At 38.4% G+C, this 20,111-nt stretch overlaps 1 protein-coding gene across 2 annotated transcripts in view; it reads right to left on the bottom strand.

Moving 5' to 3' along the window:
• The window catches only part of DYNC2H1 (dynein cytoplasmic 2 heavy chain 1), a 395,032-nt gene that overhangs the window by 295,939 nt on the left and 78,982 nt on the right, over nt 1–20,111 (bottom strand). For both annotated transcript variants that reach the window (XM_024975702.2, XM_024975701.2), the window contains exons 39-41: nt 18,630–18,837; nt 14,198–14,327; nt 10,524–10,679 (exon numbers count right to left, since the gene is read on the bottom strand). In XM_024975702.2, coding sequence (XP_024831470.1) covers nt 10,524–10,679; nt 14,198–14,327; nt 18,630–18,837 — 494 coding nt within the window. The remainder of the gene's footprint in view (nt 1–10,523; nt 10,680–14,197; nt 14,328–18,629; nt 18,838–20,111) is intronic.

Consider the following 20,111-nt stretch of genomic DNA (forward strand, 5'->3'; position numbering starts at 1 on the left):
GCAACTCAACACCTTTACTGACTTTTATTCTGTACAATAAGACATTGAGTGGTAACAGTAAGAAGCATCTGGCAACAGAGGCAACAGATGGGCTACGGAAAGAAAAACACAACAGAGAAAATAATAAAGGGTGGTATCAATGAAACAAAATGACAAAAATGCAGAAACTTAATGTTGGAACCAACCCCAATGAATATGTGCTCAATTATTTCAGTGGAGGTCAATAGGAAGAAATTCCTTAATATGTAGAATTTGGCTTTATAAACAATGTAGCTGAAATGACTTCTGCACTAAATAAAGATCTATAATGATTGTTCCATCTAAGCATTTATAACTGGAAAACTCTTCTGGTTAAAAAAATGATTAAAATTTTGTTACTTTAAGATTAAAATGAATAAAATAACTATATTTATTCATATAGCTAAGAAGGTACAAAAATATCTAACAAAAAACATAGTCCAGACTTTAGCCTATTAAAAAATCTTTCATAATTTTATTTTTTAATCAAAGGATAACTGCTTTACAGACTTTTGTTTTCTGTCAAACCTCAACATGAAGCATCCATAGGTATACATATATCCCCTCCCTTTGGAACCTCCATCCCCATCCCACCCCTCTAGGTTGATACAGAGCCCATGTTTGAGTTTCCTGAGCCATACAGCAAATTCCCATTGGCTATCTACTTTATATATGATAATGTAAGTTTCTATGTTGTTCTGTCCATACATCTCATCCTCCCCTCCCCTCTCCCCATGTCCATAAGTCTATTCTCTATGTCTGTTTCTCCATTACTGCTCTGAAAATAAATTCTTCAGTGCCATCTGTCAGTACCATTCTTCAGTACCATCTTCAGGATATATGCATTAGTATATGATATTTCGGAGAAGGCAATGGCACCCCGCTCCAGTACTCTTGCCTGGAAAATCCCACGCACGGAGGAGCCGGGTAGGCTGCAGTCCATGGGGTCGCTAAGAGTCTGACATGACTGAGCGACTTCCCTTTCACTTTTCACTTTCATGCCTTGGAGAAGGAAATGGCAACCCACTCCAGTGTTCTTGCCTGGAGAATCCCAGGGACAGAGGAGCCTAGTGGGCTGCCGTCTATGGGGTCGCACAGAGTTGGACACGACTGAAGCGACTTAGCAGCAGCAGCAACATAGGATATTTATCTTTCTTTTTCTGACTTACCTCACTGTGTATAATAGGCCCTAGGTTCATCCATCTCATTAGAACTGACACAAATGGGTTCCCTTTTATGATTAATATTCCATTGTGTATATGTACTACAACTTCTTTATCCAATCATCTGTCAATGAACATCTAGGTTGCTTCCATGTTCTAGCTATTGTAAACAGTGCTGCAATGAACAATGGGATACATGTGTCTTTTTCAATTTTGGCTTCCTCAGAGTATTTGCCTAGGAGTGGGACTGCTGGGTCATATGGTGCTTTCATTCCTAGTTTTTTAAGGAATCTCCATACTGCCGTAGTGGCTGTATCAATTTACATCCCTACCAACAGAGCAAGAGGATTCCCTTTCCTCCATACCCTATCCAGCATTTATTGTTTGCAGATTTTTTGATGACGGCCATTCTGACCGGTGTGAGGTGATATCTCATGGCAGTTTTGACTTGCATTTCTCTAATAATGAAGGAGGTTGAGCATCCTTTCATGTGTTTGGTAGCCATCGGTATGTCTTCTTGGGAGAAATGTCTGTTTAGGTCTTTTTCCCACTTTTTCAATGGGTTGTTGCTCTGGTATTGAGTTGTATGTATATTTTGGAAATTAATCCTTTGTCAGTTGTTTCATTTGCTATCATTTTCCCCCATTCTGAGGGTTGTCTTTTCACCTTGCTTATAGTTTCCTTTGCTGTGCAAAAGCTTTTAAGTTTAATCAGGTCACACTTGTTTACTTTGGTTTTTATTTCCATTACTCTAGGAGATGAGTCATAGCGGATCTTGTGTTGATTTATGTCAAGTGTTCTGCCTATGATTTCCTCTAACAGTTTTATAGTCTCTGGTCTCACATTTACATCTTTAATCCCTTTTGAGTTTATCTTTGTGTATAGTATTAAGAAGTGTTCTAACTTCATTCTTTTGCACATAGCTGTCCAGTTTTCCCAGCACCACTTACTGAAGAGGCTGTCTTTGCTCCATTGTATATTCTCGCCTTCTTTGTCAAAACTAAGGTACCCATAGGTGCATGGGTTTATTTCTGGGCTTTCTATCTTGTTCCATTGGTCTGTATTTCTGTTTTGTGCCAGTACCGTACTATCTTGATGACTGTAGCTTTGTAGTATAACATGAAGTCACAACAGTTGATTTCTCCAGCTCCATTCCTCTTTCTCAAGACTGCTTGAGCTATTCAGGGTCTTCTGTGTTTCCACATGAAATGCGAAATTTTTGTTCTAGTTCTGTGAAAAATGCCATAGGTAATTTTCATAGGGATCACACTGAAACTGTAGATTGCATTTGGTAGTATAGTCATTTTCACAATATTGATTCTTCCAACACAGGAACATTCAATATCTTGCCATCTGATTATGTCATCCTTGATTTCTTTCATCAGTGTCTTGTAATTTTCTGTATATATTCTTTTGTCTCCTTGGTTCAGTTAATTCCTAGATATTCTATTCTTTTTGTTGCAATGGTGACTAGGATTGATTCCTTAATTTCCCTTTCTGATTATTCATTGTTAGTATATAGGAATGCAAGTGATTTCTGTGTATAGATTTTGTATCATGTGATTCTGCTAAATTCACTGATTAGATCTAGCATTTTCTGATAATATATTTAGGGCTATCAACTTCCCTGGTGGCTCAGATAATAAAGCGTCTGTCTACAATGCAGGAGACCCAGGTTTGATCCCTGGGTTGGGAAGATCTGCTGGAGAAGGAAATGGCAATCCACTCCAGGACTATTGCCTGGAAAATCCCATGGACAGAAGAGCCTGGTAGGCTACAGTCCATGGGGTCGCAAAGAGTCGGACATGACTGAGCAACTTCACTATATCCCTATATCCCTCTATGTATAGTATCATGTCATCTGCAAACAGTGACAGCTTTACTTCTTTTCTGATCTGGATTCATTTTACTTTTCTTCTCTGATTGCTGTAGCTAGGATTTCCAAAAATATGTTGAGTAACAGTGGTGACAATGGACAACCTTGTCTTGTTCCTGATCTTAGGGGAAATGCTTTCAGTTTTTCACCATTGAGAATAATGTTTGCAGTGGCCTTATAATATATGGTCTTTACTATGTTGAGGTAGGTTCATTCTATGCCCATTTTTGGAAGAGTTTTAGTCATAAGTGCGTGCTGATTTGTGTCAAAGGCTTTTTCTGTATCTATTGAGATTAAGAACAAGCTGGAATCAATATTGCCTGGAAAAGTATCATTAACCTCAGATATGCAGATGACACGACCCTTATGGCAGAAACCAAAGAAGAACTAAAGAGCCTCTTGATGAAAGTGAAAGAGAGTGAAAAAGTTGGCTTAAAACTCAACATTCAGAAAATTAAGATCACAGCATTTGGTCCCATCATTTCATGGCAAATAGATGGGGAAACAATGGAAACAGCGACAAACTTTATTTTCTTGAGCTCCAAAATCACTGCAGATGGTGACTGTAGCCGGGAAATTAAAAGACGCTTACTCCTTGGAAGAAAAGTTATGACCAATCAAGACAGCATATTATAAAGCAGAGATATTACTCTGCCCTCAAAGGTCCGTCTAGTCAAAGCTATGGTTTTTCCAGTAGTCACTATGGACATGAGAGCTGGACTATAAAGACAGCTGAGTGCTGAAGAACTGATGCTTTTGAACATCAATGGTGGTGTTGGAAAAGACTCTTGATAGTCACTTGGACAGCAAGGAGATCCAGCCAGTCCATCCAAAAGGAAATCAGTCCTAAATATTCATTGGAAGGGCTGATGCTGAAGCTGAAACTCCATTACTCTGGCCACCTGATGCGAAGAACTGACTCATTAGAAAAGACCCTGATGCTGGGAAAGATGGAAGGCAGGAGGAGGAGGGGAGGACAGATTATGAGATGGTTGGATGGTATCACTGACCCAACGGACATGAATTTGAGTAAACTCCGGAAGTTGGTGATGGACAAGGAAGCCCAGCATGCTGCATGCAGTCCATGGGTCGCAAACAGTCGGACACGACTGAGGAACTGAACTAAACTGAACTGAGATTATCATATGGTTTTATCATTCAATTTGTTAATATGGTATATCACAAGGATTGATTTGTATATATTGAAGAATCCTCACATCCCTGAAATAAACTCAACTTGATCATGGTGTATGAGCTTTTTAAGATGTTGTTGAATTCTGTTTCCAAAAATTTTGTTGAGGGTTTTTGCATCTATGTTCATCAGTGTTATTGGCCTGTAGTTTTCTCTTTGCCTGGTTTGGGTATCAGGGTGATGGTGGCCTCATAGAATGAGTTCGGAAGTGTTCTTTCCTCTGCAATTTTTTGAAAGAATTTTATAAGGATAGGCATTAGCTCTTCTCTAAATATTTTAAGGAATTCACCTGTGAAGCCATTTGGTCCTCGACTTTTGTTTTTTGAGAGATATTTGATCACAACTTCAATTTCAGTGCTTGTAATTGGGTTGTTCATAGTTACCATTTCTTCCTGGTTCAGTCTGGAAAGATTGAATTTTTCTAAGAATCTAACCATTTCTTCCAGGTTATCCATTTTATTGCCATATAGTTGTTCATAATAGTCTCTTATATTCCTTTGTATTTCTGCATTGTCTATTGTAACCTCTCCTTTTTCATTTCTAATTATGTTGATTTAATTCTTTTTTTCTGGAAGAGTCTAGCTAAAGGTTTGTCAATTTTGTTTATCCTCTCAAAGAACCAGCTTTTAGTTTTATTAATCTTTACTATTGTTTCTTTCATTTCTTTTTTCACTCTGATTTTTATGATTTCTTTCCTTCTGCTAATTTTGGCCGTTTTTTGTCCTTTTTTCCAGTGGTTTTAGGCATAAGGTTAGACTGACTATTCAATGTTTCTCTTGTTTCTTGAGTTAGGATTGTATTGCTATAACCTTCCCTCTTAGAACTGCTTTTGCTGTAACCTTGAAAGAAAAGCTATGGCCAGCCTAAACAGCATATTAAAAAGCAGAAACATTACTTTGCTAACAAAGGTCCATCTAGTCAAAGCTATGATCTTTCCAGTAGTCATGAATGAATCTGAGAGTTGGACTATAAAAAAAGCTGAGCACCGAAGAACTGATGCTTTTGAACTGTGGATCTTGAGAGCCCCTTGGACTGCAAGGTCAAACCAGTACATCCTAAACGAAATCAGTTCTGAATAGGCATTGGAAGGACTGATGCTGAAGCTGAAGCTCCAATACTTTGGCCACCTGATGCAAAGAACTGACTCCTTGGAAAAGACCCTGATGCTGGGAAAGATTAAAGGCGGGAGAAGGGAACAACAGAGGATGAGATGTTTAGATGTGATCACTGATTCGATGGACATGAGTTTGAGCAGGCTACAGGAGTTCGTGATGGACAGGGAAGCCTAGCGTGCTGCAGTCCACGGGCTCACAATGAGACGGACACAACTGAGTGACAGAACTGAATTGATAGGTTTTGAGTTGTCCTGTTTTCAATTTGTTGATTTCCCTTTTAATTTCTTCAGTAATCTGCTTATTATTTAGAAACACATTGTTTAATCTCCATGTCTTTGTGTTTCTTACAGTTTTTTTTCTTGTAATTGATATCTAGTCTCATAGCATTGTGGTAGGAGAAGATGCCTGATATGATTTCAATTTTCTTAAATTTACTGAGGTTTGACTTGTGACCCATGATGTGGTCTATCTGGGAGAATGTTCCATGGGCACTTGAGAAGAAAGTGCATTCTCCTACATTTGGATGGAATGTCCTAAAGATAACAATGAGATCCATCTCATCTAATGTATAATTTAATACTTAATGTTTCCTTATTAATTTTCTGTTTTGATGATCTGTCGATTGGTATGAGTGGAGTGTTAATGTCTCCTACTATTATTGTGTTACTGTCAATTTCTCCTTTTATGTCTGTTAGTGTTTGTCCTATGTACTGAGGTGCTCCTATGTTGGGTGCATAGATACTTACATTGTTGTATCTTCCTCTTGAATTGATCCCTTGATCATTTTGTGGTCCTTCATTATCTCTTGAAATATTCTTTAAGTTCTACTTTGTCTGATCTGAGGACTGCTACTCCAGCTTTCTTTTGCTTCCCATTTGCATGGAATAACTTTTTCCATCCCCTCACTTTCAGTCTATATGTGTCTTTAAGTCTGAAGTGGGTTTCTTGTAGACAGTATAAATATGGGTCTTGTTTTTGTATCTATTCAGCCAGTGTTTTTAGGTTGGAGCATTTAATCCATTTACATTTAAAGTAATTACTGATATGTATGTTCCTACTGCCATTTTCTTGTTTGGTTTTTGCTTTTGTAGATCTTTTTCTTCTATTTCCTGACTATATAAGTCCCTTTAATACTTGTTGTAAAGCTGATTTAGTAGTATTGAATTCTCTTAACTTTTCCTTGTCTGAAAAGCTTTCAATTTCTCCATCAATTTTGAATGAGATCCTTGCCAGGTGCAGTAATCTTGGTTGTAGATTTTTTCCCTTTCAGTACTTTAAATATACCCTGCCATTCCCTTATGGCCTACAGAGTTTCTCCTGAATGATTAGCTGTTAAATGTATGGAGTTTCCCTTGTATGTTACTTGTTGCTTTTCCCTTGCTGCTTTTAATAGTCTTTGTGTTTAGTCTTTGTTAATTTAATTAGTTTGTGTCTCGGTATGTTTCTCCTTGGGGACATACAGTTTATACTGTAGGGGACTCTTTGCATCTCTTAGACTTGATTGACTATTTCCTTTTCCATGTTGGGAAAACTTTCAACTATATTCTCTTTGAAAATTTTCTCATACCCTTTATTTTTCTCTTCTTCTCCTGGGACCCCTATAATTCAAATATTGGTGCATTTGATATTGTCCCAGACGTCTCTGAGACCATCCTCAGTTCTTTTCGTTCTTTTTATTCTGCTCTTCAGAAGTTATTTCCACCATTTTACCTACCAGTTCACTGATTTGTTCTTGTGCTTCAGATATTCTGCTATTGATTCCTTCTAGAGTATTTTTAATTTCAGTAATTTTGTTGTTTGTCTCTGTATGTTTACTCTTTAATCCTTCTAGGCCTTTGTTAATTGATTCTTGCATTTTCTCCATTCTGTTTTCAAGGTTTTTGATCATCTTTACCATCATTATTCTGAATTCTTTTTCAGGTAGTTTGCCTATTTCCTCTTCATTTACTTGAACATCTGTGCTTCCAGTTTGTTCCTTCAGTTGTGCAGTATTTTTCTGCCTTTTCAGGTTTTTTTTAATTGGAGGCTAATTAATTTACAATATTGTAGTGGTTTTTGCCATACATTAACATGAATCAGCCATGGGTGTATATGTGTTTCCCATCCTGAACCCCCCTCCCACCTCCCTCCCCATCCCATCCCTCTGGGTCATTCATCCCAGTGCACCAGCCCTGAGCACCCTGTCTCACACATCAAACCTGGACTGGTGATCTGTTTCACATATGATAATACACATGTTTCAATGCTATTCTCTAAGATCATCCCACCCTCGCCTTCTCCCACAGAGTTCAAAAGACTGTTCTATACATCTGTGTCTCATTTGCTTTCTCTCATATAGGGTTATTGCTACCATCTTTCTAAATTCCATATATATGCATTAGTATACTGTACTGGTGTTTTTCTTTCTGACTTACTTCACTCTGTATAATAGGCTCAAGTTTCATCCACCTCATTAGAACTGATTCAAATGTATTCTTTTTTTTAAACTTATTGTGTTTGAGGTCTCCTTTTCCCAGGCTTCAAAGTTCAATTCTTTCTTCCTTTTGGTTTCTGCCCTCCTTAGGTTGGTCTGGTGGTTTGTGTATGCTTCATTATACAGTGAGATTTGTGCTGAGTTTGTTTTTTCCCCTCTGATGGGCAGGGCTGAGTGTGGTGGTAATCTTGTCTGCTGATGACTGGGCTTGTATTTTTGTCTTGTTTTTGTTTGCACAGGGTGTTACTGGTGGTTGGTCTTATATTCAAGTCGTTTCCTTTGTGGGAATTTTTAATATTTGATACTCCCTAGGGTTAGGAGTTCTCTGGTAGTCTAGGTCTTGGAGTCAGTGCTCCCACTCTAAAGGCTCAGAGCTTGGTCTCTGGCTGGCTGTCTTCTTCCCGCTGATCCTCACTCACTTCCTCAGGGTTTGAGGTGTGTGTGTGGCTGGCTACAGGAAGGTCTGACACGCTTGGGCTCTTTGGCTCTTCTGGATTTCTCCTGGCAGCCAGACTTGGATTCTTCAGCTCCGGACTGGTGGTTTATGATCAAGGACACAATCCAGGAAGAGACGGCCAAGTGGAAAAGACGTACAGGGCAGGGTGTATGAAAGTCCCACTTCTGTCCAGGATACCAGCCTCCCTCCACTGCCACATACTCAAGGGAGCTGCTCACCAAACACCACCCCCAATTATTGTCTAAAATGTTAATAACACCATAAAATACCATAAACCAGTTCAAAGAAGAAAATAAATAGGTATGTACCTATGTACTTATACAGATGGTCCCCAACTTACAATGGCTTTACTTATGATTTTCCATGTTTACAACAGGGAAAAAGTGATATGCATTCAGTAAAAACCATATTTTGAATTTTGATCTTTTCCTAGACTAGTGACATGTGGTATGATACCATCCTGTGATGCTGGGCAGCAGCAGTTGAGTGGAAGCAAACTGCAGCTCTTAGGCAGCCACACAATCACCAGGGTAAACAAGCGATATACTTAAAACCACACTGTCTTTCACTTTCTGCATAGTAGTTGAGAAATTACACACTATTCAACACTTTATTATAAAGTGAACTTTGTGTTAGATGATTTTGCCCAACAGTAGGCTAACATTCTGAGCACTTTGAAACAGACTGTATGAAGTCATGATATTTGATAGGTTAGAGGAGGTAAATGCATTTTCAACTTAGGATATTTTCAACTTATGATGAGTTTATCTGGCTGTAATCCCATCATAATTCAGAGAAAATCTGTATATAAATGTATTCATGCATGCTCAGTGGTGGTTGTGTCTGACTGTTTGCGACCCCATGCACTGTGGCCCGCCAGGCTCCTCTGTGGGATTTTTCAGGAAGAAATACTGGAGTGGGTTGCCCTTTCCTCCTCCAAGGGATCTTCCTCATTCAGGGATGGAACCCTCATCTCCCACATCTCCTGCACTGGCAGGCAGATTCTCTATCACTGAAGCACCTGAGAAGTCCATACAAAACAGAGTGTGAGCCTTCTCAATCTATAACTTTATTCACATTTGACAGGCCAAAGTGCACATGTGGAAGCAGCAGATTTCAAAATACGCAGTCATTCTCAGAAGTGATAGTGGCAGTGAGAGAGAAAGACTTAGGAGCTTCCTACTCTACCTGGAGCATGTCAGTTTGCTCTGTTTTATTAAATATTGTGCTTTTAAGTATAATTTCTTTTGAGAAAGAATCCCACCACTTAGTCTTATTAAACAGTGGTTTAAGAGAATCAAATAATAATACATAGTATTTTTGCTTCATAATTTTTAATTCTCTTTCTCAAAAAAAAAAAAAAAAAAGAGTCCTTCGTATGAACTCAAATTGGTCCACTTTTTTTTAACTTTTTATTTTATATTGGGATATAGCCAATTAACAATGCTGTGATGGTTTCAGGTGAACAGTGAAATGATTCAGACATATATATAGATATATCCATCCTCCCTCAAATTCTACTCCCATCAAGGCTGAAAATTAGTCTACTTTTAAGACAGGTACTGCAGCCAACGTTGCTATTTATTACTTGTTTCCAAGTGCACTTTACATTGATCATCTCATTTAGTCACATTTAACATCCCTCTGAAGAACCATTTCACTATAATACTGTCGTTCAGTCACTAAGTCATATCTGACTCTTCTGAGACTCCACGGACTGTAGCCCACTAGGCTCCCCTGTCCACAGGATATCCCCAGCAAGAATACTGGAGTGGGTTTCCATTTCCTTCACCAGAGGTTCTTCCCAATCCAGGCATCCAACTAGCTTCTCCTGCATTGGCAGGCAGTTTCTTTACCACTGAGTCACCAGGGAGGCCAAATATAAATGTATTGTTATTGTATTAAATGCATAACTTCAAAATGCTATACCCAGGTCTTCCCGGGTGGCACTAGTAGTAAAGAACCCACCTGCCAATGCAGGTAGAGGTAAGAGATGCAGGTTCGACCCCTGAGTTGGGAAGATCCCCTGGAAGAGGTCATGGTAACCCACTCCAGTATTCTTGGCTGGAGAATCCCACGGACAGAGGAGCCTGGCAGACCACCTCCATTGGGTGGCACAGAGTCAGACACGATTGAAGCAACTTATTAGAACGCATGCATGCACACACTCAGGATCAATGATAATTTAAAAAAAATGTTGACTAAACATAGGCTTTAAATGTGTACTACCTCTTTGGTGAATTCCAGACGTGACTTCAAGTTCAGATTTCCACCAAGACCCCTTATGAGATTAATAATAAATTGATCATGATCTCTGCATCCATGTAGATGTGACAATCCATTCATCACAGTTCCAACCAAACTTGTTTCTACCACATAGTCATTCTGTTGATTAAATCCATATTACAGACAAAGGGAAAATATTAACAAGTAAATTAGCACCATACACAGATTGTTTACTCATCTTTTCAAGGATCATATTTAAATTTATCCCACTACTCAAGTTGTAGAAAGTTTAGATTTCAACTTATACATAAACATTGAATATAAAAAGTAATAATAAAAATACAATTGTGTATTTTTAGCCGTGAGTCCTCAAATAGATACATAGTTTGTTTACTTCCTAAACCTGAAAAAAAAATTTTTTTAAAGGTAAATCAATGAACATCAGTCTAAATATAACAGTTCCTCATTTCCTCTTGATAATTAAAAAAGAAGCTAGACACCTCAACTAGAGAGTAGCCCCTGCTCAACACAACTAGACAAGGCCCATACACAGCAACACACAGCACAGACAAAAATAAAAATAAATTAACTAATTTTTTTAAAAAGAAGCTAGAGGCAAAGGCTAGATTAATGGTTCTGGACCAAAAAACGTTGGTAAAGGCAGGCTTAAAAACAATTTGGAGCTTTTCCTCTATACAGAATTTTAAAATGAAACTTTTGGACTCAGGTGGTATAGATTATTAAGATCCGTGGGCCTCTGGGGCCCAATGTAGTTAACAGGGAAAACCAGTTATGGTTAGAATCTGTATGTAGTGTTAGGCAGCTTTTTTTTAAAGAGAGAATTAAACAGAGAATTAAACTGAATTGGGGAAGGCGATGGCACCCCACTCCAGTGCTCTTGCCTGGAAAATCCCATGGATGGAGGAGCCTGGTGGGCTGCAGTCCATGGGGTCTCCAAGAGTCGGACACGACTAAGCGACTTCCCTTTCACTTTTCACTTTCATGCATTGGAGAAGGAAATGGCAACCCACTCCAGTGTTCTTGCCTGGAGTATCCCAGGGACGGGGAAGCCTGGTGGGCTGCCATCTATGGGATCACACAGAGTCAGACACAACTGATGTGACTTAGCAGCAGCAACAGCATCTTGTTTTAATGGAAGTCAACTCTAAGAGACATACTATGCTATGTTAAGTCGCTTCTGTCATGTCCAACTCTTTGCAACCCCATGGACTGTAACCTTCCAGGCTCCTCTGTCAATGGGATTTTCCAGGCAAGAATACTAGAGTGGGTTGCCATTTCCTTCCCCAGAAGTCTAATAGAGGAAATGGTTAATTCACTGTGGTAGAAGTTATACAGCAGAAAAAGAGACTGTTTTGAGAAAGGATAACTCAGGTTGGGGACTCAAGATGTTCTTAAGGAAGATGACAATTGCTAACATTTGAAGAGTGAGACCTATCTGGCATACTTAGAACTCAGCATATGCAATGGTAAGCAATGGGCACACTTAAGGAATTAAAAGAAGCATATTCCTGAACAAACAAAGGCAGAGTGATTCAAGACAGAGAGGCAGGCAAGGGCCAGAGTATGTGGAAATGCATAGGCCATGATAAGGAGTGCAAATTGTATCTTCAGTGCCTTTAAACTTTAAGAGAATAAAATGACTAAATTTACATTTTAAAAAATCTCTCTGCCTGAATAATAAATAATTTTCGAAGAACAGAAATAGGAAGGGAAAAGGGGGAAAAACAGAAGGAGATGGAGAGAAATCCAGCAGCTTAGGCCATACTGAGTTCTAAGCTTTAAAGGCAAGACAAAGGAAAAGGAAACCAACACATTTTCCTCTAGATTGTCTAATCTGCTAAATATAAGAAAGTAAAGCTCTACTTATAAATAAAATCAACACTTGACTAGAGCATTCATTATGGTGTATCTCTCAGAATCTGAACATGGTAAACAAAGCACAGAATAAAGAAAGAAGGAACACTCAACACATAAAATCTCAAACAAGAACAAGGACCTGAGGATAGAATCAGTATTTTCTACCTAAATTGTTGGTATCACTCTACGGCTTAAAAATATTTTTCTGTCATCATGTCTGTAGTCACAAATCCCAAATAGGGGAGAGTCAGAGAGTCAATATATTCTATGCAGTGCTACATCTCTCATTCTAACACCTAACAGCATGCAAGCTGAGGACTTCAAGGCATCTGCACTGGAAAGCATGGTTAGGTTTGTATGTTTTATACTCACAAAATAACAACACACCTACTGAAAAGGTGTTACAAACATAGGCATCAGTTATTTAAGCTCATATGTTCATTTTTCTAAGTTTTTTTTTTTTTTTTTTTTGATGTGGACCATTTTTAAAGTCTTTATTGAATTTGTTAAAATATTGCTTCTGTTTCATGTTTTTTGTTTTTTAGGCCATGAGGCATGTGGGATCTTACTTGGCTTCCCAAGCAGGAATCAAAAGTACACCCCTTGCACTAGAAGGTGAAGTCCCAACCACTGGACTGTCAGGGAAGTCGCAAGCTCGTATACTCTTATTCACCATGCTGTTATTACCAAACTTCACTTCTGGGGATACAATCAGGAGTACAACAGGCTTAATCTTTGCCCTCAAGGTGCTTGCAGTTGCATGAAAGCAATTATAGTTGAAAGACATAGTACACTGCTGCAGAAGCACAAGGAGGCCGACAGCTCAGTCAGACTGAGGGCTGGGGGGAGTGGCTCTTCCCTGAAGTCTCCAGGGAAACCTATCTCATTTGTGTCATTTTACCCAAATCCCTAGTCCTCCACCATTCATCTTTACAAAGTCAGAAAAGAAAAAAGTTTAGAAAACTAAAGTGAAATTGCCATTTCTCTATATGATTTGACCAACTCTGAAGTATTGACCTCTAAATTAAGTTCACAATCACCTTTAAAAAAAACTCATTGCTATTTATTTTCTCTATTTTTATGTTTATTTTTTTATACAAGCAATGACATGAGAGAAATCAAAATCTGAAAAGATCCTGTAAGTACATGAATATTGTCTTCTTTGCATGCTAAACTTCTATTCATGCTTCAAATTCAAAATTGTATGTCATTTCCTTTAAAACTCTCCTGGAAGGCAGCAATTCTCTCTTCATCCTGTTATATTGTGATTATCTTTTTCCATGTCAGTTTCCTCTGTGACACAATCCCTTCTCAGTGAAAGGGACTGTCCTATTAATGTTCACCTGGCAAAGTTTCATCAAGGGCATCTATCTGATAAGCAATTAATTTTTGCCAGATAAACAAATGTTTCAATAATATTATAAATAATTCATCATGTTTCTCTACTTTAATACTGTCATTATATTTAGCATGATATATAGGCAGGTATTTGTTGACACAGTAAAATGGGGCAGAAAGACAAATCATTTTGCTAGTAAAACGTCAAATGGCATTGCAGTTTTCAAGATTTTTAGGTAAGTGTTGCAAGGTATCATGGATGGAAGAATTAAAGTATTTTAAGACTTAACACAATAAAAGTTATACCATGAAATACAGTGGGAGAGCAGTGAAGAAAGACACCTACCCTTCACTAAACCCCCGTATTCTGTCAGAACACTACTAAAAGGTGGTTAAATGTAAGCAACAGTCAGTTATCATACTTTTTGCCTACATAATTATGAATATTATAATTGTCTTACCTGTTTTAGAACCCATTGTAATGCCTTTTCAAAATAATCCCCAATCCAGTTTTCAAGATTATTCCTATATGTAGGTGGCTGATTCCTCAACCAAGATTTTATCAGAGAATTAAGATCTGTCTCTTCATCACTGAAACATATTAACAAACATTAAAAATTGTTTAGGAGTAAATCATAAATTTACTTTCAAAATAAATTTCTGCTCCAATAAACATTATTCTACATATGCACCTATCTGCTAGTATACAAGAGTTCATTTTAGTTACTTCTGTATACGTATGTGCGTATACACTACTTCTACTTATATAACACAAATAAGTGTGTGTACATATATAATGTCATTTTCTATAAAACAAACCAAATAAACCTCACCTCTATCGTAAGTATAAATTAAAGCAGAATTACACATCCACAAGTCAGCCACAAAGTGGTCTAAACCATTCCTACCCAAAGTGGGGTCTACAGAATCCCAAGTACCATTCTAGACCTAATGAAGCAAAATCTTTGCTTTAACAATATCCCTAGGTGACTCAAATGCACATTAGACAAGCTGCACTGCATCTTAATGCAGATCTTTAAAAATACTTTTTGTTTTTCTCTATCTCCAAAAAAGCTGACTACCTAAATTCCATGCCACTACTGAAACTTGAAAATCACGCTAAAGTAAAATCTAAATTTTTTAGCAAAGCACTTAATTATTTGAGTAACATCCAATGTTTGAAATTATACATAATATTGACATCTTATTCAAAATTACATGTTGCTGCTGCTGCTAAGTCACTTCAGTCATGTCTGACTGTGCAACCCCATAGATGGCAGCCCACCAGGCTCCCCCGTCCCGGGGATTCTCCAGGCAAGAACACTGGAGTGGGTTGCCATTTCCTTCTCCAATGCATGAAAGTGAAAAGTGAAAGTGAAGTTGCTCAGTTCGTGTCCGACTCTTAGCGACCCCATGGACTGCAGCCTACCAGGCTCCTCTGTCCATGGGATTTTCCAGGCAAGAGTACTGGAGTGGGGTGCCATTGCCTTCTCCGAATTACATGTTACACATTTATAAAAATTATAGTAAAAACAACTTATAGACTAAGAATTTTAGAAGTTACAAGGGCCCACAATTCTGTCATTTCTCCTGTCCTCTACCAGTGTTTCACAGTAACACGAGTAAATACTGAGTCCTTGAATTTCTCCTCTCACATTTCTATCCAGTTTAATAAGGAAAAGAAATAAAAGATCAAAGGTAAATATGTAAATTACATTGGATACACTCAAAACAGACAAAGGAAAGCTGCTAAACTCTTTTCAACATAAAGTCTTTGCTGTCAATGGTGGTTTAGTGGCTAAGTCGTGTCTGACTCTTGCAAACCATGGACTGTAGCCCGCCAGGTTCCTCTGTCCATGGGATTTTCCAGACAAGAATACTGGAGTGGTTTGCCATTTCCTTCTCCAGGGGATCTGCCTGACTCTAGATCAAACCCAGGTCTCCTGCACTGCAGGCAACTTCTTTACCAACTGAGCTACTAGGGACAACTACTGTTGTCAACAGTATCTCCTTAGTACCTATGGCAACTACACGTCTTGGTTTGTCTAAGACAATCTTGATTTATATCAGTTATCCCAGCATAATAAATGGCATCCTCTTTCATTATTAAAAGGTCCTCATTTGGCCTACTGCAGAGCAAGTGCAAAATATCTGCTGAAGAAATGAATAAAACCTAAAAATCAAAGTTAATCAAAAATAAACTAAAAATAACAAGTATTTGTGTTTTACATGAACTCACAAATACTCATTATGTCTCTCACAAACAATATGTGGTTCACCAACAATTTTCAAATCATCTACAGCAACGAGTCTTTTTTCTGATAAAAAGCAATGGCATTCTGCTGCTGCTGCTAAGTCGCTTCAGTTGTGTCTGACTCTGTGCGACCCCATAGATGGCAGCCCACCAGGCTCCCCTGTCCCTGGGATTCTCCAGGCAAGAACACTGGAGTGGGTTGCCATTTCCTTCTCCAATGCATGAAAGTGAAAAGTGAAAGGCAAGTCGCTCAGTCGTGTCCGACTCCTAGCGACCCCATGGACTGCAGCCTACCAGGCTCCTCCGCCCATGGGATTTTCCAGGCAAGAGTACTGGAGTGGGGTGCCATTGCCTTCTCCAAATGGCATTCTACTTAACCTTTATTACATTAACATTCTCGCTTATAATTGCTGTTATATTTATCTATCTCCTCTATGTAGACGTATGCTCTATAAAAATAAGCCCTGCAAAAATACAAGCCCTTCATAATTGTTAGTTTTACTCCTTTCTTGCTGACTCTCTTAAAATGCCTAAATTCGTACCATACATGTAACTGGCATTCAATAAATATTTTAAAATTTAATGATAAGCTTTCCTTTTATCCTATTTTTCTCACAGGATTATGAGGACACATGAATAAATGAGATAAACTGTGAGATACTGCTACAAAAGCTATAAACGCAATGCCATATTATTGATTGGGAACACGTGTACACCCGTGGCGGATTCATGTTGATGTATGGCAAAACCAATACAATATTGTAAAGTAATTAGCCTCTAATTAAAATAAATAAATTTAAATTAAAAAATAATAATTAATACCTCAAAATATTAATTGGGAGTTTGTGGCTAGTTTAATATAAATTCTTCCTACAATATTATCAAAGAAGTAAGCAATTAAATAATTTTGGAAATATTCTGGATCAATTTGATAACAAAAGTCATTTCAAATGATTCTAAAAGAGTAGAACATTGTAGACTGATAAATATCAAATTCTAAAACATAAATTCAAAAAGTAAACTTTTTAATAATTCATTCTGGGAAATGAAATTGGCTCAAATATGCCACTATGTTTACTACTGTTGATGAAATCTAAAATTAGTTTACTTTTGCTCTTCAAGTCTCTTCCAAATACACTCAAGAAGAAATGAAATATTAAATAAAGAGGTTTCCAATTTGTAAAATGAAAGATCAGGCCATTTAATAGGCCCTATTTAAACTTGTTCAATAAAATACAGTACGAGGAGTTGACAGCTGCACACACGCATCCACAGCTTAAACTACAGTGATTCCAAACTGCAGCCACACAGTTCTGCCAGGGAAAGAAAATAAAAAACAGGTGTTGCGTGTTCCCCAATTCACTTTTTTCTCTTTTTAAACACTTAATGTTGTTTACAAAGACTACTAATGCCAGAACAGGGCCAGCCACAAACAGTCCTACACCTTCTCTGCCATATAAATACAGATTTTTGTTTACACAGTTTTATCCCAAGTCTGAAAACATCTGCTGCTATCTGCTACTGCTAAGGGCTACACCGTCTCAGCCTGGCCCTGGACCCACAGCTTGGCCACCTCCAGCCCACCTTGAGCCGGTCCTGGGCCTTCTCTCTGGGTGAGCTTGGTCTTCACCTTGAGGGAGGGGGACTCCAACCCAGCCTTCCTCACGGCCCACCCCCTCTCCTCCTTGTCGCTCTCCTCCTGTGCAGCATCGTCCTGCTTCTCAATTTTGTGCTGCGTGCTGCTGAAGACCGACCACCAGATGATGGGGTCTTCATATATCAGGACGTCCTGCCAGCTGAAGGTCTGCTGGTTCTGGCTCAACAACATCATGTCCTTCTCCAGGTTGTTGAGGCTGTGGTACTTATGGCTGCTGATGCATTCCTTTATCCTATTAAATCTTTAACCTATTTAAACCTAGGTTAGCTCTGCTGCTGCTGCTAAGTCGCTTCAGTCATGTCCGACTCTAAAAGTCTATAAATCTAAAATTCTATGATTAAAATATTGCTACTCAGCTTTAAATTATTAACCTCCAGCTTATAAGTAGTATGTTCACTTCTCTGAACTCATTCATAATATTTAAAGAAAAGTTATAGAAAAAAGAAAAACAAATATTAATACTTGCTGTTTCATTTATGCAAACAAAAAGTAATTATTTAGTAATTGTGATACCACTACTGCTGCTGCTGCTAAGTCGCTTCAGTCGTGTCCAACCCTGCGTGAACCCAGAGACGGCAGCCCACGAGGCTCCTCCGTCCCTGGGATTCTCCAGGCAAAAACACTGGAGTGGGTTGCCATTTCCTTCTCCAATGCATGCATGCATGCTAAGTGGCTTTAGTTGTGTCCAACTCTGTGCAACCCTATGGACAGCAGCCCACCAGGCTCCTCTGTCCATAGGATTCTCTAGGCAAGAATACTGGAGTGGGTTGCCATGTCCTTCTCCTGTGATACCACTATACTGCTGAAATAATTCAACTAAATAAACAGGAACTCTGAATGAATAAAAATGTAACAAAGAAGTTAATAAACAATGAAAAAAACAAATATTCACATGTTACTCATGTATCACTTATGTCACTTAGCTATGAAACCAAAATAATAATTGAAAATATTCTAACACAATGTATGCAAACGCACTTACCTAAGAAAGATCATTCCCATTCTAGATATTGTAGCTGGTGAGGCACAACTTAAATCGTGAGTTTCAAATAAGAAGTTAACATTTTGGCCAAACTGAATCCTTTCTCCACTGGGCATAGTGAGTAATCGATTATCATCCAGAACAGAATTCAGAGATTCTATCCATTCAGGATCAATATCACCATCACAGATTATCCATGAGCTAACATCTATTTTCAAACAAAAACGTAGACAGCAAAATAAACGTAAGGAGAATAATATTTAAAAATAAAGAATAAAATAATTATCTATTATTCTTTAGAAGCAATTTTCATATTATTTTATATTTCTGAAGCCAAATATAAAGAACAAAGAGTTGAACAAGTTGAAGTTTTTCATGTGAATTTATACTACAAATGTGTGGAGAACCCATAGGCAATCCTGGCTCAGCTGGACAAAGACTCAATGATATACTCCATGGTAAAGGCTGAGTGACTGAACTGAACTGAAGGCTCTGTTTATTTAATGAACATACAGAACTGAAATCTCAATAAAAGAAAACATGGTTTGCAAGACCTTCAGTTCAGTTCAGTCACTCAGTTGTGTCCGACTCTTTGTGACCCCATGAACCACAGCACACCAGGCCTCCCTGTCCATCACTAACTCCTGGAGTTCACCCAAACCCATGTCCATTGAGTCGGTGATGCCATCCAATCATCTCATCCTCTGTCGTCCCCTTCTCCTCCTGCCCTCCAACTTCTCCAGCATCAGGGTCTTTTCAAATGAGTCGGCTCTTCGCATCAGGTGGCCAAAGTATTGGAGTTTCAGTTTCAACATCAGTCCTTCCAATGAACACCCAGGACTGATATCCTTTAGGATGGACTAGTTGGATCTCCTTGCAGTCCAAGGGACTCTCAAGAGTCTTCTCCAACACCACAGTTCAAAAGCATCAATTCTTCAGCGCTCAGCTTTCTTTATAGTCCAACTCTCACATCCATACATGACCACTGGAAAAACCATAGCCTTAACTGGACAGACCTTTGTTGGCAAAGTAATGTCTCTGCTTTTCAATATGCTATCTAGGTTGGTCCTAACTTTCCTTGCAAGGAATAAGCATCTTTTAATTTCATGGCTGCAATCACCATCTGCAGTGATTTTGGAGCCCCCCAAAATAAAGTCTGACACTGTTTCCACTGTTTCCCCATCTATTTGCCTTGAAGTGATGGGACTGGATGCCATGATCTTAGTTTTCTGAATGTTGAGCTTTAAGCAAGACCTAGGTATTTCTATTTCCACAAGCTTGTGAGATATTCTTTACATTTTGTCTTCCACCATGTCATTAGAATATGTATTCTATGTATTACATAGAATGCTTTCTATGTAATAGTGCTTTAAGAAAATATGAGAAAGCTACATTTCAGTGTCCCACATGAGAAGTAAAAAATACACCACTGTCAAATCTCTTTTATATATAAAAGGGTAACTTCAAAGGGGAGAAGCAGTG

This window comes from Bos taurus, chromosome 15 (genome assembly GCF_002263795.3).
Source record: "Bos taurus isolate L1 Dominette 01449 registration number 42190680 breed Hereford chromosome 15, ARS-UCD2.0, whole genome shotgun sequence".
In the NCBI taxonomy this organism is placed as follows: Eukaryota; Metazoa; Chordata; class Mammalia; order Artiodactyla; family Bovidae; genus Bos; species Bos taurus.